Source organism: Phocoena phocoena, chromosome 3 (assembly GCF_963924675.1).
Source record: "Phocoena phocoena chromosome 3, mPhoPho1.1, whole genome shotgun sequence".
NCBI classification, from domain to species: Eukaryota; Metazoa; Chordata; class Mammalia; order Artiodactyla; family Phocoenidae; genus Phocoena; species Phocoena phocoena.
In genome coordinates, this window is record NC_089221.1 from 161,572,815 (window position 1) to 161,594,488 (window position 21,674).

Genomic DNA, 21,674 nt, shown 5'->3' on the forward strand with positions numbered 1-21,674 from the left:
TCCCATTTTATAGGGGAGGAGTCTGAGGCCAGGGAGGTGCCAATGCCCCCCTCAGAATGCTTAGAGCTCCCGTTCTTTTCCTCACACCTAGATCCTCCAAGCCTGGAGACCCTGCGGTGCAGCCAGGAACTCTGTGCCCAGATTCCCCACCCAATGCTTCTGGGACAGGATGCCCAGCCCAGGACCCTGGGATCAGCCTGAGACCGTTTGGGCCCCCCCTCCAGTCTATCCCACACACCCCCAACAGGCCAAGAGCGCCTTGCTCCATGGATGCCAGGCCCTGGCCCTGGGTAGCAGCTCCCGTTTCATGGCGGTTTGTAGGGTTCCCACCACAGGACATGTGGCAACCAGTGCTGGACAGAGTGGGTGTTGGTGGGGGGGCACTGACGCCAGAGTCTGGGCAGTGGGGATGGGGTCTGAGTCACTCCGCCTGGGTTAGACTCCTGCCTGTGTTGTGTGGCCACAGGTCAGCCACTCGCCCTCTCTGAGCCTCACTGAGGCTCACTGAAATAGGTTAATAAGACAGCCATGTACCTCAAGGCGGTTATGGGGATTCAGGGCATCACGTGCCTAGAAAGAACAGGCTGGGTATGCAATAAGCACTTAATAACCAACTGTCGTGATTGCGATCATTGGTCTTCCTATCTGTAAGGGGAGGCAGATGTTTCTGTTTCTCCCTGGGAACGGAATTTGGGGGTCTGCCTTAGGTCTCCCAGGAGCAGCGGGAGTCCAGCTGCCTGGGCAGGGCTGTCCTCCAGACTGTCCTTCCAGCCAGGCCCCAGAGTCCCAGCCTCAGGGCATCCCTGCACCCATTTCCTGTCTTTCAAGGGCAGCTCCGTGTCCAGGGCTGGCTCAGGGGCACCCAGAGGCAGCTCCATCTTCTCCTTGAGAAGCCCAGCTGTGTCCACGTCAGTTCGCTCTCCTTTGTCCCAGGATATGTTCACCACCAGGGCCTCTTGCTGGGACACCTCCTCCGGGAAGTCTGCCGGGCTGTTCCACTGCCAAACCTGGAGACGGACGGTGGGGTCAAGGCTGTGGGCAGGGCCCTATTTCTCATCCACACAAGGATGGAGTGGACCAGGTCCCTTCTGGCTTAATTCTCTAAAACCCGAGACTAATTCAAGGATCAGTTGGAAGGACCCCCCCCATTTCTCTTTGGAAAGTTGCCCCTTCTCCTCTCTTAGTTGACATGGTTGGACAGGGCAGTAGCCCCACGCCAGCTCTTGCCACTGGCATGTGATCCTGGCCCAGCCAATCAGAACACTCCTACCCCCTGGTTCTAGTGATAGGCTAAGGGATGGGCATATGACCCAAGCTGGGCCAATCAGTGATGTCCGAGAATTCTGCTCCAGTTAATGGGAAAAATGGATACCCTGCTTCCACAGGGGGAAGGCTGAGTCTGCCTGAGACAGAAGCCTGAAGGGAGGATAGCACCACAAAGAGATGGAGTCCTAGTTCCTGGATCCAGCCATGCCTGAAGCCCACCACCCTGGATTTTTTTTTTTTTCCTATCAGGTTCCTTTGTGGAACTCACTTCAGTTCTGTTTCTGCTACTAGTAAATGGCCCACACGAGGTTCCGCTTTGGGTTTCTATTTGCCTGTCTATAAAATTGGACAGGCTTTTGGAGTTTTTGCACCAGTGGGTTGGGGGAAAGTAAAATGAGTTAATGCATGGCCATTACTCTTCAGAACCCTGGTCCAGATATGGACCCAATAAACAAGACCTGGAATTAGAAAGGGGGCCCTTACCTGCTTCCCCTGGCTGCCAGAGAACTCGACGGCAGTGCTGGCACAAGGTGTGGGCAGGGGTGGGCACAGGTGCCTTACAGCCCTGGGGAAGGAGGAGAACTGGTCAGTGCTTCTGTTCGTTCTTACTTTTTAATTGTTCTGACTTATTTTTTTCATCTCCATTCGGTTATAATAAGGGGAGTGAGGATGTGGCCAAGGGGTCAGGGGTACGGGAGACTGATAGACCCGGATTGAAATCCCAGCACTGTCGCCACTGCTGGATGCCTGGGCCTGACTATCTGGGCCTCAGTTTCCTCATCTCGAAAGTGGACATAAAAACCTACTTGGGGTGGAGCAGTTATTACTATTCTTATTATCACTATTACAGATCATCTCGGGGGAAGGGGTGCAAGTTACCTGTTCAAGCCGAGGTACCCAAAGATTCCCAGGAGAAGGATGCTCACGAAGCTCCCAAAAGATGCGAGGAAGATGGACAAATCGGACAGCTCAGAAACCTGGACTTCTGGAAGCAGAAGAGCTTGGGCTGGGGGAGAGCCACCTCCCGCTTCTCATTGAGGAGGGAGTGGGAGGGGCGGGCCCTCCATCAACTCACTGCTGACGCTGGCATGCTGTGAATCCCTCTGTGCCTCAGTTTCCTCTTCTGTGAAGTGGGACCCCCCCCCCCCCACCCTGTGACTACAGGATAAAGCCCTGGCACACAATAAGTGCTCAGGACACTATAGCTCCAAGAGCCTGCAGGTAGGGCCCGTGTGGTTGCTCCCCCGGACCCAGACCAGCCCACCGCACACCCAGTCTGACTCACTGGTTCTCTTGGGACCAGACTTCACAACAAGGACAACAGGCAGGGACCGTGGCAGGAACAGGGATCATTTGGTCTCCAAATCTGTCATTGCCACACACCCCAAGACAATGGAGCCCACCTCCTTATGTTTGTGATGAGATACTCATTCATTCATATTCATTCATTCACTCAATAAATAGCCCCCCTGCTCCCTTCCTTTCCCCAGGAGCTCCAAGGCTGGGGGAGGCAGAGCCCACACAGACACCCACACACACTCCCAAGGCATCAGGCCAGGTAGGAGGGGCAGTGGGGGGTGCCCAGAAGGAAGCCTGGAAGGCTTCCTGGAGGAGAAAGCTTTTGAGCTGAGTTTTGAAGGATGAATAGGAGTTTGACAAGGAGACCAAACATTCCAGACAGAGAAGCCTGCAAGGAAAAGCCAGCATAAGAGAAGGTTCATGAGGGGAAGCTGCAGCAGAGGTGAAGGAGTTGGGAGCAGGTCAGCCTGCGACTTTCTCCTGAGAGGGATGCATGGGGAGCCATGGAAGGATGGAGGGTCAGGGCGGGACTGCTTGCTGACGTGTGGGATAGGGCAGTGCACTCTGGGTAAGTACCCGGGCCCCCCCCGCTCACTCACCGACGGTGAAGCGCAGGGGCTGGCTCCAGGCACCCCGCCACTTGGCTGTGTCTGCTCGAACCTGCACCTTGTAGGCTGTGGCAGCCCGCAGGCCCTGGAGGGTGATCTGGGTCTCTGTGGCATTCACTGACAGCTCTGTGGGCGGGAGGCAGCGTGTGTCCCTAAACCCCCTTTACTCTGGGCTCCACCCTGGGGGTGGGAGTAGGGGCTCACAGACATTTTGCTGAATAATCTTCCCTAAATGCACCCATTCACATCAAACTTATTTGGAAAATATTCTTCATCAAACTATTCAGTGAATGATGCTGTTTTTTCTCAAATTCTGACCAATTTGCCCTTCACTCGCTCCTAGTCCTCTGCTTTCCAGCCGCATCTGCCTTCTCCTCAGAGCTCCCTAAAAGGCACCAGGTTCAATCCCAAACCTCAGGGCCTTTGCACTGGCTGTTTCCCTGGCCTGGTTCACCCTTTCGCCAGATAACTACATGGAGGAAAAATGCCTAGAACCCTAAATCCATATTCGTTGTAAATATTCAAGAGGAATATTCTTCAAAAGAAATTTCGGGGAAGTTGGTACATTTGGCCAAATGGGCATTTGGTGCATAAACCTTCAGCAATTTGACTTTTGGCAAACTGCTTTTCAGCAAATGGGCTGCTTCCAGCTGTGCCACTATGAACAAGTCACCGACTCCCATTTGGCCTCATTTACCCCCTCTAAACAACGGAGGGTGACCAGGCTGATGGCAGAATGTCTATGTCTGATGTCAGAGCAGCCCCCGTTCCACCCTCCTCCCTCCTCCACCCCCCTCCCGCCCCTGTGCTGGGCTCGAGGAGGGAAGGCAGGATATAAACTCATGGTCTTGGCGGCCTGGCCTGCTGCTGCAGGAGATGGATGGGCGAGGCTGTATTCTCGCAAGGCTATGTTACCCAGTGGGGAGGAAGAGGCTCCCAATGTGGGAAATGACAGGAAGTTTCAGCCCTGGTGAGACCTGCCCTGTACATCCTCATTTCTTTCCCTCCTATGGGGCAGGAAGGGGCACCTAAGTGAGCTCAAATCCAAGCTTGTTTAACCTTTGGGCAGGTGAATCCCTCTCCAGGCCTCAGTTTCCCCGTCTGTAGAATGGAGACAGTCATCCCCGCTCCATGGGGGTTGCCGTCTAAAGGGCCAGTCAAGACCCTTGAGTCCAACTCTATTGTTCCATGGGTGTGAAAACCAAGGCCCAGAGAGGGACAGTGAGGTGCCCAGGGTCACACAGCAAGGCAGAACTCAAGGCCAGAGCCCTTCCTCCCCCAGCCAGGCCTGTGCTGCCTCACGTACCGGATACTTGGTTGCTGGCCTCATCCTGGCAGCGCACAACGTACTCCTTCAGGACGCCGGGGCAGGTGCTCAGCAGGGATGGTGTCCAGTCCACAGACACTGAATCCTGGCTGAGTTTCTTTACAGACACATGTTGTGGGCTCCCGACCTCCGAGGCTGCAACCAACATCCTTTACCACGGTCAGCTCCAAGGGTGCTGGTTGAGTACTTCCTGCCTGCCCAGCCTGCTACTGTCCAGAGACCCAGGGAACCTTGGCCACAGAGTCAGCTGTGTCTGCCAGTTCCACCACTCTTGGTGTCATCACTTCCCCTCTCTGAGCCTCAGTTTTCTTACTATATAATGGTGCAATGCCTCTCGGGGTATCTTAAGAGTTGACTGAGCTGACTTCTATGTGTCTGGCTTCTGGCCAGGGCCTGATATGCAGTAGGTGCCTCTAAATGGTATTCCCCCTTCCTGATACCCAAGGACACTGCCGAGTCCCCTGGGGAGACCACCCTGCAGGTTTGGGCCACTCACCATTGCCTCCAAAGTGGAAGGTGGACAAGACGGTGGACCACGAGGTGGGCTTCTCCGGGCGTGCAGAGGCAAAGATAGTGATGCGGTAACACTCCTTCTGCCACATTGCCCCAGATGCTTGGCTCAAGCTGTGCGTTGCTGGAAGGATTAGCAAGGGTCAGACCAGTAAATAGATTGTGTCCCCACGTCCGCCCCTGTGCCATCTGCCAGAAACTCTTAGAGCACTCCTACCCATGCTTTAAAGCCCTTGCACCAATGTCCCCTCCTCCAGGATTCCGTCCTCATGCCCCTCGCCACCCCATCCCCGCCCCTTCCCAACCTGTCCCCACCCCCTCCAGCACAGCTCCTGCTCTATGGCGCCGGGGTGTCTGCATCCAGCTCTGTCTCCCCTGGCTGGGAGCTCTTTGAGGACCAGGTTGAGGCTGAGGCTTCCTGGGGCCCCGGCCAAGACCACGTCAGAGAGTGAGAGGCTGCTTGGGCCATTTGGCACCCTCCCTTTCCCTCCAGAGGCCTCATTAATTTGCCACCTGCATCTTGCTAGGCACGGGTGAATGTTTAACAAACACCCTGGGACGTGAGACTCATTACCTGCTGGGGTGCAACTTTCCCAGGGCTGAGCCCTGACACCCCAGGATCCCAGCAGGAAGCTCCAGACCTGCATGAGTGGAAGGGTCTGTCTTGGCCTGTCCCCACCTCTGTGTGACCTTGCGCAAGTGGCAAGACCTCTCTGGGCCTCAGACACTCCACAAGGATGATGCCTGTAGGTTTGCGCTGACCAGGAGCTCTAATGGAGGATGCAGGGCAACCGATATTACGGTACCCATTCCATCAGGGTCCCGGTCCTGGGGTGCCGTCAGGGTGCAGGTGGCAAGGCTCTCATCCTGGCCCTGGGGCTGCCACTCAATGCAGTATGTCATGCCCTGGGCCTGGGCTGGCCAATGCATGGTGGTCCTGTTGGCTCTGGTACTGATATTCAGAACCCCTGGTTCTGGAAGAAGACAAGAGAGGCACATCAGAATAGCTGCCCCATGCTCCCCCCACCCCAAGGCTCCTATAGCCCCATCCCACCCTCTTGACAAGCTCTAGCCCCCCAGGGCCAGGAGTGTCTGTATCTGGCTCTGTCTCCCTACGCTGGGGGCTGCCAGGATGGGGGCTGAGCACAGAGGGGACAGCAGGGGCTGTTTGAATGAATCGAGTCCTCCCCCAGCCTGACTGTGGGTTCCCTGCCAGGATGCCCACAGTCAGTGCTCCCTATGCTGCCACTACTACCCTGTCAGGCTAGTGGGCATCTCCTGGTCCAGCAGATGCCTGGCCACCCACCACCCACCTTGCCCAGCGGTGGGTGGCTGTGGTGGAGGAGGAGCCTCCCGGCTGGACCAGAGCTCAGAGCCCCGAGGACAGACCCACTCAACGCCCTGGGCTCATCTCTCCACTCCCTACAGCAAGGCCACCTGTACCAACCTGAGCTGTGAGTACTGCTTCCAATTCTAGGGACAATAGCTATCATTTATTGAGTTCCGACTGTATGCGCCAGGCCAGTGCCGAGCATTTTACAGGTGCCACTTTCCCACAAAGTGGGACCGTGATTATCCCAATGGTATAAAAACTGAGGCTCCAAGTCGGAGAGCCACCAGCCCAATGTCACATAGCAAGGCCATGGCCCAAAGCAGACCAGGAGCTGACAGACTTGCCGCTGAGTCACCCTGGCAAGTGGCTTCATCTGTCTGAGCCTCAGTCGTCTCATCTCTGAAATGGGCATCATCCTAACAGCCCAGCTGGGTGCCCAGCAGGATCAGGACTAAGGTGAAGCGAGCAGGGCATGAAATTAAGGAGGCGCCAAAGAACTCAAAATCAACACTCTTCTAATGCAATATTTTTTTAAAAAATCAAAATGAACCTAAAAAGATGTACTGAGTGCTATTCACGGTTGCCAAACAAGGGAAACAGCTCAAATGTCCGTCAGTGGAAAAACAGATAAACAAAATGTGGCCCATTCACACAGTGGAATATTACTCAGCCATAAAAAGGAATGAAGCACTGATGCCTGCTACAATGTGGATGAATCTTGAAGACATCAGGCTGTGAAAGAAGCCAGACACAAAAGGTCACATAGTATATGATTAATTCTATGAAATGTCCAGAACAGGCAAATCCACAGAGACAGAAAGCAGATTGGTGATTGTCAGGGGCTGGGGGAGGGGGAGGGGGAGGGGGAGGGGGAGTGACTGCTAAGGGGGACGGGGTCTCCTTTTGGGCATGATGAAAAGGTTCTGGAACTAGACAGAGGTGATGATTGTACAACACTGTGAATGTAATTAAGGCACCAAATTGTACTTGTTAAAATGGTTCCTCTTGATATGTGAACTTTACCTCAATAAAATACATATGTTTATATACATACATATAAAGCCTTAATTTTTAAATTTTAGATTTTTTTTGAGGTAACACTGGTTTAAAATATTATAATAATAAAAATATTTCACGTGCACTTCTGAATATTTTGACCTCTGAATACCCTACTGTGTGCCCAGCATGAAAACTTTCGTTTCCGTCTGTCACCATAGAGTGGATCCCCTTTACCCCTCCCCTCCCCTTGCCTCTTCCCCTCTGGTAACCACTAATCTGTTCTCTATATCTAGGTATTCGTTTTGGTTCGTCCATCTAGTTAGTCAGTCAGTTGTTTGTTTGGTTGGTTGGTTGGTTGGCTGGTTGGTTGGTTTTTATATTCCACATCTGAGTGAAATCATAGGGTATTTGTCTTTCTCCAGCTGAATTGTTTCACTAAGCATAATATCCTCAAGGTCCACGCGTGTTGTCACAAATGGCAACATTTCGTTCTTTTTTATGGCCGAGTAGTATTCCATTGTATACATGCACCACATCTTTTTTGTCCATTCATCCATTGATGGGCACTTAGGTTGTTTCCATATCTTGGCTATTGCGAATAACGCTGCAATGAACATAGGGGTGCGTATATCTTCTCCAATTATGTTTTCTTTTTCTTTGGATAAATACCCAGAAGTGGAATTGCTGGATCATATGGTAGTTCTAGTCTTAATTTTCTGAGGAATCTCCATACTGTTTTCCATAGTGGCTGCACCAATTTACATTCCTGCCAACGGTGTATGAAGGTTCCCTTTTATCCACATCACCGCCATTGATTTTTTCATTGTGTATAAATATATGTATATATTTAATATATGTATACGTGTATATAAAATGAGCAAAATGTCTAGATTTTAAATAAAGACAGGATCAACCCTGTATTTGCACGGCCCTGCCTTGCTTGCCACACCCTGATCTTGGCCCTGGTCCTAATAAAACTTTATTTACAAAAACAAGTGTTTGGCCTGGGCCACAGTTTGCCAGTGAGAAATTTTTTAACTATTACACTATAGCGCTATGCATTTTTTAATGCTATGCATTTTGAATACTGACTTTACACACTCCTAAATTAGACATCACATTACATTTTCGTGCCTCACTCGCTTCACTCTAGTCTAGCTGAGGCTCGAGTACGTGCTCAGCTCCAAGAGGCCCCCCCACTGCCCAGCCAAAGGCACCTGAGTGGGTATAGGCAGGAATGTGCCATGTCTGGTTGGGACCGAGGCCAAAGCGATTCCGGGAAACGACAACCAGGTCATAGGCGGCACCCGAGAGGCTGAGCTTTTTCCGCAGGCGCAGGGTCCTCGTGGCCTTGGCCTTACATGGGCAGGACAGCATATGCAGGTGGACATGGTAGGTCACCTCCATGCCTGAGTCGGGCCCGAGGCAGCCTTCTGGAAGCTCCAGCTGGGGCAGCTGTTGTGAGTGTGAGAGATGGTTTGTGGGGACCTGAACATGCACCTCGTCCCCGTGGGTTGACATCAGGTTGCTGCCAACGAGCACAGGCTCATCCACGGGCCACAGCTCATGACACGTATGAAAATTTTTTTAAAAATAGTAAACCTCAGTGCTGGCCAGGCTGCTGGGAAACTGACACATCCACTGCTCATTGATTTAGGGGGAGGGGGGAATAATTCGGCAAAACCCACTGAAAGCCAGAGGAAAAAAATGTTTCTGTCTTTGGACCCAGTTACTTCGAGCCTGGACATTTTTCCTAAGAAAAGAAATTCAAATTATAGGAAACCTAGGACGAGAAGGAGCTTCACTACAGCTCTATCGTGCCAGCCCATTGGGGACCTGGCGGAATCAATTATGGTGAAGTCAGGGGTTGAAATGTATGGTGAGTTTGCCCCAACTCAGGCAGGGGATTTCCCCTCTGCACCTCAGTTTCCTCCTCTGGAAAATGGATTCATTCGACTGTACTTAATGAGTTGTTTGGGGGACTTCAAAAAAATCATCTCCCATCCAGACCAGCACAGTCAACCCCTTCCTGGCCTTCCAGCTTTCACGTGAGCCCCCCAAAATCTGCTCCCCCAATGGCTGCCTGAGGGAGCCTGTGAACACCTGAGTCCAGCCATATCCTTCCTCTGCTCACACACCCTCCATGGCTCCCCATTACCTTCAGAGTTCGACCCACAGTCCTTCCGGTCCCTACCACCTCCACGGCTCATCTCCCTCCTTTTAAACACTTCCACTCCAGCCTCTTGTCTCCTTCTCTCTGTCCTCAGGCCACCCCACAGGCCTGCGATGGTCCCATTACCTGCTCATGCAAGGTCACCTTCCTCCTCCCATCCGGGCGGAGCTGCTCCACCGAGAACCTCACCTTGGCCTGTGGGGGGGTTTCTGCAATGAGACAGCAAGACAGTGACACTGGGGGTGGGGTCCTTGCTCACAACGTCCTGCAGACCCTGGATTGGGACCCAGGACCTTTTCCTTCCCTCCAATGAAACACAGGATTCCATGGGTCGTTAAGTAGTTTTCAAAATCTGCAAACATGGAGATCCACTCCACGATAGTGTGAATATACTTAATGCAACTGGCTAAAAATGGTTAAAATGGCAAATTTTATATTATGTCTTTTTCTACTACAATTAAAAAAAAAAATCTGAAAACAGCCATCAGAATTGTTTCCCAGCAGATACGCACTTGGGTGGGCAGGAGGAAGCTCCAGCTCAAAGGGTAGGGGGACAAATGTTGACAGTCACTCCCCCCATCTCTCCCTCCCACCCCCACCTCGGGCCACGTCTCCACTCTGGAGCTGCCCTGGCTCCAGCTTCCTGTGTCATTTGGAAAAATCTGCCTTCACGACACAGCCACTTGCACCCATCAACTCCTTGTTCGGCTTTCAAAGAACAAAACCCACCAAACTCATTGGAAGGAGAGAAAGACTGATAAATGTTTTCTTTTTATTATGGATTTGCCACGTTTTACAAAGTGAAACTTGCCCACTGCCCTGCCACCTTGCACTAATTTTCCCTAATTTCTTCGGCAGCCTTATTTCTAACATCCATCACCTTAATGCTAACGCTCACCACCTTATTTCTAATACTACTACCATCTTTCTAACGCCTGTCTCCCTTCCTGTGGTCCAGGGTGCTCTCACCAGGGGGGATGCACACAGGGCTGCTCCAGCTGCTCCAGGGACCTCCGGAGACCCCTGGCCTCAGCCGTCGCCGCAGCTGGAATTCCTGGGCCGTGTCCATCTCCAAGGGGCAGAGGCATGACTCTGGGAAGAAGCAGATCAAACATCAAGCAAAGGGGCTGTCCCAAAGCCGGGAGCACCCAGGGCTTGGCACTGGTCACTCAGCCATCGTGCACATATTAAGCTCCAACTGTGCACATGCACTTATTGAGTGCCAACTGTGTACAAGCACTTATTGAGAGCTGATCATGTGCCGGACCCTGAGGACACAGCCGGAATTGGCCAGGTCCTGTGCTCTTGGGGCCTCAAGGATCACCCACTTCTTCTACTGTCCGGAGTTCAAGTCTCAGCAAGGCCATCTACTAGGGATGTGAACTTGGCCAAAGGCTTCACAAGCCCAAGCCTTTGTTTCCTCACCTGTGAAATGGGGATAATCCAAGACTGAGCTACAGGGAGGCGCAAACAAGCCTACAGAGAATTCAGCACTGGGTCTAGCACACAGTGGGTGCCTAATTAATGCTAACTTGCTACCGCTGTCATTGTCACTATTATTCTCACCGAAGCCAGCATCATCCTGATGTCCACAGTCGCCCTAAAACAAGACCATATTTATACATTGTTTTACACTTGGGTGTTGAAAATTGTAGCTTTTTTGAAATTTTCAACAATTACTTTGCTAAATGTAACATGGAAGCCTGGATTGGATCTGAGAACAGAAAGAGGACATTCTTGGAAAAGTGGGTGATAATCCAAATAAACTCTGGAGTTTAGTTCATAGCAAGAGACCAGTGACAGACAGACTTGGGAACGAAAGCCATTAACCTGTGGGGAAGCCGGGTGAAGGCTCTATGTACTTCTTTGTAACTTTTCTGAAAATCTAAGATTATTCCAAAATAAAAAACTTTTGTTTTTGTTTTTTTTAAAAGAATTATTTGGGGGAATTTCCTTGCAGTCCAGTGGTCAGGACTTGGCACGTTCACTTCCGGGGCCCGGGTTCGATCCCTGGTCGGAGAACTAATATCCCACAAGCCGTGTGTTGAGGCCAAAAATTAAAAAATAAAATAAAATAATTATTTTAGGAGGCAAAATTATATTTTTATAATTTCCTAAAAAAATACTTTAAGAGACAAAACCTATCTGTTTGTGGTGTCGTGGATGAGGAGAGGCAAGTTTAGGACCCAGCTAGCCCCACACTCCCCCGGCTGATGCTGAGAGGTCCCTGGACATCCTGAGCTTCGGTTTCCTCATCTGCAAAGGGGGGCTGAGAGGGTCCACTGCAGAGTGTGTTAGGGGGCTGGAGATAAAAAGCAAAGAGATGCCCCTCCCCAACAGGAGTCCCATGTCACCTGTCCCTGACTGATCCGAACCCATTCACTTGATGGGAAAACTGAGGCTCAGGGAGGGGCACAACATTTGGAGGGAAAATAGGGCCCAAACTGAGGCTACTCCCTGGACTCAAGATATTCCCAGGCTGGGGGAGGGGGAGACACCACAATTCAGAAGCTGGGTGGGTGTTCTCTGTCTCTCCCAAACCAGGGACTCCTTGGGGACTTGGTCAGGGCTGAGGTTTCTTGCAAGCCTAGGCTTGCCCTGCTTGCAGGGGACAGAGGGGAGAATAGAGTAGCTCAAGCATGGATGAAGGTCCAGAGAAGACATACAGATGGCCAACAGGGACACGAAAATGTGTTCGACGTCACTAATCATCAAGGAAATGCAGATCAAAACCACAACGAGATACCACCTCACACCTGTCAGAATGGTTATCATCAAAAAGGCAAGAGATAACAATTGTTGGTGAGGATGTGGAGAAAAGGGAACCCTGTGCACTGTTGGTGGGGATGTAAATTGCAGCAGCCACTATGGAAAACAGAGTGCAAGTTCCTCAAAATATTAAAAATAGAGCTACCATATCATCCAGCAATACCACTTCTGAGTATCCATCCAAAGAAAAGCAAAACACTAATTGGAAAAGATACATGCACCTTCATGTTCACTGCAGCATTATTTACAGCAGCCAAGATGTGAAAGCCATCTTAGTGTCCATCGATGGATGAATGGATAAAAGTTGCTAAGAGAGTAAATCTTAAAAGTTCTCATTACAAGAAGCAAAATCTGGAACATGCCTGTGTGGTGACGGATGTTAAACAGACTTATTGCAGTGATGATTTCACAATGTATACAAATATCAAATCGTGTTGTACACTTGAAACTAATATGATTTTGTATGTCAGTTACATCTGAATTTAAAAAAAGGAGGGACTTCCCTGGAGGTCCAGTTAAGACTCTGTGCTCCCAATGCAGTGGGCAGGGGTTCAGTCCCTGGTCGGGGAACTAAGACCCCACATGCCACACAGCACGGCTTAAAAAAAAAAAAAAAATAGAAAAAAAGAAAGGAGGGAGGGAGGGAGGAATGGTGGAAAGGTAGTTTCCTGGAAGAGGTAGCCCTTGAGCTGGACCCTGAAGGTGGGCTGGATTCACATGTGCTCAGATACAGAGGAGGGCATGCAGGTGGAAGGAACTGCATATACCAAGGCAAAGAGGCTGGGAATCCAGGGCATAGGCAAAGAATGATGGCCATTCAAAAAGGGGCCAGAGAAAGCATGAGGCAAGTGAGGGAAACTAGGGCCAGCTGAAGATAAGGATGACTTACTGAGGGTAGTGGGGAGCCACGGAGGTTGTGTGTGAGCAAGGGAGATCACAATCAGATCTTCACGTCAGAGAGACCCAGAGGCTAAACATGGGGCAAGAGCGGAGGCCACTTGAGAAGGGTGATAGATACAGAGATTGCAAAACTGATGGGAGAGGTGTGAGGGTGCCCTGTGCCTGTGCAAACCCCTGATCTGGGGAATAAACTCACCCACTTCCACGGGCTGCCAGGTGTCCGGTGCCGGAACTGTACCTCAGCACCATCCTGGTGGGCTGGGGTCTCCCACTCCATGAGCAGCTGCCCCGCTGACCTGGACACCTTGATGTTTCCTGGGGGAGGGTCGTATTTAACTGGAAGCAGAGTTGGGGGTTGGGAAGGGGAAGCCGGCATGTGTGTGAGCCGTTGGTCCTGAAAACTCTGGAAAATCTTCCCATGATCCTCCTGGCCCATAGTAAACCACCAAGCTCCCCAAATTTGAATCAGGGACACCTCTACAGGTCCCATCTAAGCCTGGGGTTCTATCTAAGCCTGAGGTCAAAGAGTTAAGATTTATACACAGGATCCTATTAGTAAAGGTGTCTTTAAAATATTAATACTCATTGCTGACAAGGCTGTGGTGAGACAGGCACTTTTGTAAATTGCTGGTGAGAGGGTAATTAACTGATTCTATTTTTTTTCTGAAGGACTATTAGGGAAATCTTACTAACTTTTTAAGCCCACTTCAAGGAGCCTGGCCTGAGGAGAGACATCTATCATGCTTTCTGCATCTCGGTCATACTGTGCTTGATTCCAGCTCAGGGTCTTTGCACTTGCTGTATCCTCTGTTTTGCTGTATCCACACTTCCCCATCTTTATTCCTACTGGATCTTTTTCATCCTTGAGCTGGAGCCCTCCCTGACCTCCCAGCAGTATCTCATCATGTGTAACGATCATGCCTTGTTCATCACCCTACATGAATCTGGGCTCCATGAAGGCAGGGACAGGGTTGAGATTAGGGTGAGGAGAGTCAGGCAAGGTTGTACAAATACAGGGTCAGATCCTGTCTTTATTTGAAGTTCTGGGGAATTCTCTGGCGGTCCAGTGGTTAGGGTTCTGCACTTCCACTGCAGGGGGTGTGGGTTCGATCCCTGGTCGGGGAAATAAGATCCTGCGTGCTTGTGCAGTGCGGCCGAAAAAAAAAACAAAAACCTGATATTTGATTTGTCATGGCTTTTTTTTTTTTTTTTGCATTAATATTGATTTTTTTAAAATGTTGCATCATGGGACTTCCCTGGTGGTCCATGGGTCAATACTTCGCACTCCCAATGCAGGGGACCTGGGTTCGATCCCTGGTCAGGGAACTAGATCCCACATGCATGCTGCAACTAAAAGATCCCGCATGCTTCAACAAAGAACCCTCATGTGGCAACAAAGATCCTGCGTGCCACAACTAAGAGCGGCACAGCCAAAAAAAAAAATAAATATTAAAAAAGAAAAGTTGCATCATGATATGGTTTATAATGACTACTGAGGTTTTTTGGCACCCCCATAACATTCTGTGGCCAAGGAGCGTACCTCATTCATCTCACCCTTGTCCCAGCCCTGTTCTGTGACCTCCATTGGCCTTGCCCATGTCCCCTGTTGACTGAGCATGGCACTCAGTAGCAGTTCAAAGAGTATAAACTAAGTATATGTTATTGATTCGTGAAAACAGATTTTAAAGACCGAACACAGGGGACTTCCCTGGTGACGCAGTGGTTAAGAATCCGCCTGCCAATGCAGGGGACACGGGTCCGATCCCTGGCCCGGGAAGATCCCACATGCCGCGGAGCAACTAAGCCCGTGCGCCACAACTACTGAGCCTGTGTTCTAAAGCCCGCGAGCCACAACTACTGAGCCCGTGTGCTGCAACTACTCAAGCCTGCGCACCTAGAGACCGTGCTCCGCAACAAGAGAAGCCACCACAATGAGCAGCCAGAGCATCGCAACGAAGAGTAGCCCCCACGCTCTGCAACTAGAGGAAGCCCACACACAGCAATGATGACCCAATGCAGCAAAAAAACAAAACAAAAAAAAAAATTATAAGACCCAACAGGGTCTTGGCCACATTACAGTATCAAGGAGAAACGGAAGCTACCTACATGCTCATCAGTAGGGGATCCGTTAGGGGACCATGAAAGACTCTGCCAGGTTACATGACAGAGTTGGATGTAAAAACAGCAGGCAGTATCCAGCCCCTTGCCAGGGACCCAGAATTCCCTCAGGTCTAGGCTTGTGGACCAGAGGCTTCTCTGGGTGAGGAAGTGGGAGTGGAGAGGAAGAGAACAGGGTGCTGACCTGAGCTGTAGAGGTTCAGGGTAATGTTGGGGGACTTCTCTGTCCAGTTGGCAGCCCGGGATTCCACCCAGAGAGTGACAGCGTGGAGCACGGATATGCCATCCTGGTCGGAGAACTGCAGCTTGGTGGCTGAGCCTGCAGCAAAGTAGCAACAGCGCCCAGGCTTGAGGCTGCGGGAAGGAGGGTATCGGTACTGAGTCTCAGCGGCCACAGCAGATGATGTGCATCACTTCCCAGCATCCTTTTCTTCCCCTTTTACCGCTGCTCCCCAGCCTGGGGTTTTCTTAGGGATCAACTTAGGACTAAGGGGTTTGGAGGATCCCAGAATCTCCTAACATGGGCTGCCACAGAGGGAGGGAAGAAATGAATAGATGGATGTATAAGTCACAGGGTGAGGATGAAGGAAGGACCACAGGGATCCTAATTGCCGCCCAAACTGGATACCCACCCATGCTGACCCCACAACACAGATCCCCAAGCCCTCCCTTCTGACATGAGAAACTGAGGCCCAGGAAGAGGCAAAGACACTGCCGAGCTCATACATCTGAGAGTAGAGGCAGGGGGTCAGGAGCAAAGGCAGGATCCTCACCAGCATCTCAGGAAGTGGCTGACCCCAGCTGCGGGGCCCTCATATTCCCAGGAACATTCGTAACCAGCGTTGCTGAGTATCCGGTAGCAGTTTAGGTCCCGGGGACCCGAAGCTAAGCCTGGAGGTTTGAGAACAGATTAGAGTGTGGGGGGGTGGGATCCCCAAACTGACACACCCCAGAGAGGAATCTTTGTGACACTTATGCAATCCGGTGTCACCTCAGCCTAAACACGCTGTGACTTCCAGCACCTTCCTGTGCCCTTCCCGCCTGTCTCCTGCCATCTCCCTTGCATCTCCTCCTCCAGCCACTTCAGCCTCTTCACTGGTCCTCAAACACACCAGGCTCACTCCTACCTCAGGACCTTTGCATGTGCTATGCCCCCTGCCTGAAATGTCCTTGGCCCAGAGCTTGACATTCCAATTTCTCCTTCAGTGTCACCTCTTCAAGCACTAGGCTATTTGAAGCAGCCCCCTCCTTCTCCATCCCTCACCCTGCTGTTTTTTTCCTAGCACGTCATTGTATGCAGGATATGCATTTATGTGCCTCTTGTCCACCTCCTGCACTAGGCTGTGACCCCAGGAGGACAGCTGGGCTCGCAGCTGATTCCTTCATGTCTAGAACTGTGTCTGCACATAGTACGTGCTTGGTAAATATTTCTGGAACAAAAGAATAGATGAAACGCCTTGCCCCGTGGCAGATTTAGTGAGTCTGTTACAAGCATGAATGTTCCAGCAATGCTTGCCTCGGAGCAACTTCAAAATGTTTAATAGCTTCTTAGCCCCACATGCTGACCAATCAGGACGGACACAGACACCAGTCCTGCGACCCTGTTACGGAGTAGATGAGGCTTACAGAGGTGACTGCTCCAGGACACCTGAGTTTGGTGAGGCCAGGCCATCAGGCTGTCGGGTTGGGGCTCCTGAGACCCCAGTCTTTGGCTGGGCAGGAGGGAGCTGAGAGAGTGGCTGCTCGGGATGGGTCAGTCAGAGCCCAGTACAACCCCTTCCTCCCACGATGGGGAGCTGCCCCAGACCTGAGTCTGCATCCGGATACGGTGGATCCTGAAAACAGCACCCCATGGTGCCACAGGCTTCAGCTGCAAAGGCAATGAAGAGATAATGACAGTCTCAGCCTTTCACTGCAGGGGAGGGGGGCTTGCCCAGTGACCATCCATGCACCTGCCCACTTTCCCATCCTTGCACCCACCCACCCATCCACCTTTCTATCCATCCATCCATCCATCCATCCATCCACCCATCCACTCATCTATTCAGCCATCCATCTTTCCACCCACCCACCCACCCATCCATCCATCCATCCATCCACTCACCTATCCATCCATTCATCCATCCACCCATCCACACTCATCTATCCATACATCCACCCATCCATCCATCCACCCACCCATCCAGCTCTCGGGCCGCTCCTCTAAAGCAATCCAGGGTCCCCTGTACCTCTCCCTTTTGCTGGTCTCCAGCCCTGCCTGACCTCTAAAAGCCCTGAAACCTTGCTGATCTCCTGTTTACAGAGAGGGAAACTGAGGCACAAAGAAGTTGCCCGAGGTCATGCAACAGCAGAGCTGGGATGAGAGTCCAAACCTAGTCATCTGCTGGGGGCTGGGTCCCTTCCCATTCGATTCCACAAGATGGAGAGAGAGTATGTATATTACGTACACTGGGTACATAACACTATTATTTATATATATATATATATATATATATATATAATATATATATACTTGGTCTTTATCCCTTCCTTAGCTATTTCTCATTAAACTCTGGGATGTGGGAAAGATTCAGAGCTTCAGCCCACCCCACAGAAGACAAAATCAAGACCGGAGGGGAGATGCCCAAGTCTGACATCAGAATCCATGATCATCCAGCTCACATTTGATAGAGGGAAAGACTGAGGCCCAGAGACACAGAAACAACCCTGGGAACCGGGTCCACAGCCCTCCACATATACACACACAGCCCCCCGCCCCGGCAAGAAGAGCCATAGGGGACTACTCCAGGGTAGGGGACTCACCGCCCTGCCGGGGTAGCAGGAGGAGAAAGAGGGAGACCAGCCTGGTCACCCGCTGCCCCATGAGGTCCTCGAAGAGGGTGGCAATCCCAGACGAGCTTCTGTGCTGCTGGAGAGGCCCCAGCCACCCAGTCCTCACCCAGGAACACATTAAAGCTTAGCAAGAAAAACTAAAAGGAAAAAAAAAGTTAGTTGTCATGGCCCCTCCCAGGGCAAGTCAAAGTGAAAAAGAAACCCAGGAAGTCAGCCTGGGCGTGGTGGCCTCATTCAGACCACAAACACACCCGAGCCCTGGACCCTTGAGCCCTAGGTCCGGGGGGTCTTCTCTGCTGGCCCCAGACTGAAGCTGGACACTGGGTGAGAGCCCCATGGGTGGCCTAGGGCTCTGTGCCCTTGGCCAGGTCTCCAGCCCTCTCTGGTCCACTTCTGAGACTTAGGAGCTAAATGGGAGGCCAGGGTCTTCAGACATCAGAGTTCACTCTCCCAGTAAATTGTTATGAAGTGCTTGCTGTAGGCTGGGCCCTCCAAAAATTTCCACCTCCCCATTTCCCGAATTCCAGCCTCAGGGCACCCTGGGTTCCAGGTCTGGAAGAGTCTCCTTGCTTCCTTCAGACTCAACTTTGTCTTTTCTCTGTGTCTTTTTCTCAGCCAGAGGTGGAGAGGTGGGGGGGGGGGGGAGGGGGGTGGTCTCAGTTTCTGTCAACAAAGGCCCAAAATGTCCATGGAGAAGAGCTGATTCATGCTACCAAGTGGATGAACCCCCAAAACAACAGGCTGAGTGAAAAAAGTCAGACACAGCAGCCCATATGTTGTATGATTCTATGTATAAGAAATGTCTGGAACAGGCAAATCCACAGAGACAGAAGGTAGATTAGTGGTTGCCAGGGGCTGGGGGAGGGGAACGGGGAGTGACTGCTCATGGGGATGGGGCTGCATTTTGGGGTGCTGAAAATGTTTTGGAACTAGACAGAGGTAATTGTTGTACCATATAGAGAATATTCTAAATGTCACTGAACTGTATATTTTTAAATGGTTAATTTTATGTTATGTGATTTTCACCTAAAAAAAAATGTTCTCGGAGCCCAGGTGGGAAAAGAACAGGGTAAGGGTCTCTCCTGGGGGAGAGCATCTGGGGAAACTGAGGCCCAAGAGGCCAGGAGGAAGCCCATTCTCTGAGAGCCAGTCCTGAGGGGCAGCTGGGCTGGCCAGGGTCAGGCGCCCAGCAGGCCATGAAGTCAGAGCCATCGGAACAAAGAGGCAGTGTTCCAGGCCTGGCACAGTGGGGACGGGGACCCTGTGACCCTGCACAGAGCAGTCTTCACAGGCAGCAGGGCCCAGGCCAGGCCAGGGGGCGGAGTAGGTTTGAGGCCTGGGGGAGGGTCAGAGACAGAGAGAGACAGAGACACAAATGGAGAGAAACATAAAGATAGAAGGGACCATTGGAGATAGGGGTAAACCCATGGCCCACCTCTCGATGATCCTGAGACCCCTACATCAGGTGCCCCATTTTGCAGATGGAGAAACTGGGTCCAGAGACACCCAGACCACTCAGGGCCCCAGCTAGAGGTGAAAACATGGATGCAAACCCTGAGGCAGGGCACCCCCCACAGTGGGGCTGAGCTTTGCACCTTCCAGAGTAAGACCCATGCCCCGGGGCTACTCCCTACCTCCCACCAACCCCCCTCCCGAAAGTTGGGCCTCCCAGGCCTCAGCTTCCCCATCTGCAAATGGGCTAGAGTGTGGATAAAAGAGGGTTGCTGCCCACCAGACAGCCAGTATGATTTATCACTCTTTGGCGGCTCACAGTGGCCTCTGCGCTTGTCACACCTCTTTCCCATCCCCCCAAAGTTAGAGCAGTCACTGGAAAAACGTCAAGGGGGGTGGGGCAGAGCTGGACACAGACACCCCCAGCTCCTTGAGGTCAGGGGCTGGGTGCAGGGAGGGGCAGAGGTTAAGGGGGTCCTGCAGGGGACCAAGGAGGGCTGCCCAGAGTAAGGAGGTCTTGAACTGGCTTTGTAGAATTAAAGGGCATTCCCGGCAGAGGTCACAGAAGAGGCAAAAGTTTGGGGGACATGATTTGGGGAACAGCAAGATGAACGTGGCAGGTCTGGGGCTCCATGGGAGAGACGAAGATGGTAAGGGGGGCCAGGGCCTTGAGTGCTGGGCTGAAGGGCTGGGCTTTTTCCCAAGAGCTTTTTCCCAAGGAGCTATGGCAGGAGTGTGAGAAGGATTCCAGCCACTTGTCAGGTGTTGTTTCTACCCTTTTTGAAGTCACAGTTGGAAGCTCACCTTGAGGTTCACCGCAGCCCACCTTCCCCGTGCCAAATCTTTATACTCCCACCTCTCTTGGCCTGCCTGCCACCTACTCCAGGAAGCCCTCCCAGCTGCCCCAGAAGCACACGTGGGATATGTCCCCAGAGCTGTCCCACTTTCAGATGCCCCACAAACTGGGGGGAGGGAGAGGCAGGAAGGATAGGGTCATAGGCCGCCCTCCCCAGGAAATGGTAATGGGAAGAACCACAGAACTTCCCCACCCCCTCAGCTTCCGCCTTCTGGGGGAAGGACAGGTAGTAACCTTTAGCCCGAGAAGGGCTGAGCTTCTCTCCATGTGGTCAAGAGACCTGGTGCCCCTGAGGGGCATCTAAGGAGGATCTTGAAGGATGAGTAGGAGTTGGCAAGGAGAAAATCCATGAGTTCATTTAACAAACACATTTATTAATAAGAACATTTTTCACCAATAAGAACATTCTTCATTTACTCAACCAGGACTTCCTGAGGCCTCCAGAGGATCAACTGAGGATGCTTTAAAGAATACATAGTGGTGATCATTTTGTAAGATATAGAAATATCAAATCAATATATTGTGCACCTGGAACTAACATAATGTTGTAGGTCAATTATAATTCTTTTTTTTTTTCTTTTTTTCGGTACGCGGGCCTCTCACTGTTGTGGCCTCTCCCGTTGCGGAGCACAGTCTCCGGACACACAGGCTCAGCGGCCATGGCTCATGGGCCTAGCCACTCCGCGGCATGTGGGACCTTCCCGGACCGGGGCACGAACCTGTGTCCCTTGCATCGGCAGGCGGACTCTCAACCACTGCGCCACCAGGGAAGCCCTATAATTCGATTTTTTAAAAAAGAATACATAGGGGAACTCCCCTGGAGGTCCAGTGGTTAAGACTCCGCACCTCCGCTGCAGGGGACATAGGACATCGATCCCTGGTTGGGGAACAAAGATCCTGCATGCCGTGCAGTGTGGGGCCCCACCCCCACCCCCCAAAAAAAGAATACATAGGTGGGACTTCCCTGGTGGTGCAGTGGTTAAGAATCCACCTGCCAATGCAGGGGACATAGGTTCGATCCCTGGCCCGGGAAGATCCCACATGTCCCAGAGCAACTAAGCCCGTGTGCCACAACCACTGAGCATGCACTCTAGAGCCCGCGAGCCACAACTACTGAGTCCGCATGTCACAACTACTGAAGCCCGTGCTCCACAACGAGAAGGCACCGCAATGAGAAGCCCGCGCACCGTAACGAAGACCCAACGCAGCCAAAAATAAATAAATAAAAATCT

At 51.7% G+C, this 21,674-nt stretch overlaps 1 protein-coding gene across 1 annotated transcript; it reads right to left on the minus strand.

The window, feature by feature from the left end:
• Positions 1 to 477: 477 nt before the first annotated feature.
• IL12RB1 (interleukin 12 receptor subunit beta 1) lies at positions 478 to 18,165 on the minus strand. Its single transcript, XM_065874112.1, has 16 exons — positions 18,105 to 18,165; positions 17,110 to 17,172; positions 16,076 to 16,193; positions 15,487 to 15,656; positions 13,381 to 13,520; positions 11,082 to 11,115; positions 10,485 to 10,607; positions 9,642 to 9,724; positions 8,560 to 8,797; positions 5,817 to 5,984; positions 4,997 to 5,134; positions 4,480 to 4,635; positions 3,165 to 3,299; positions 2,146 to 2,251; positions 1,750 to 1,831; positions 478 to 1,007 (listed from the first exon to the last, which is right to left on the minus strand). Exons 1-16 carry the CDS (start codon positions 18,163 to 18,165, stop codon positions 642 to 644), a joined length of 2,181 nt encoding a protein of 726 aa, XP_065730184.1. The 3' UTR covers positions 478 to 641.
• Positions 18,166 to 21,674: the final 3,509 nt, after the last annotated feature.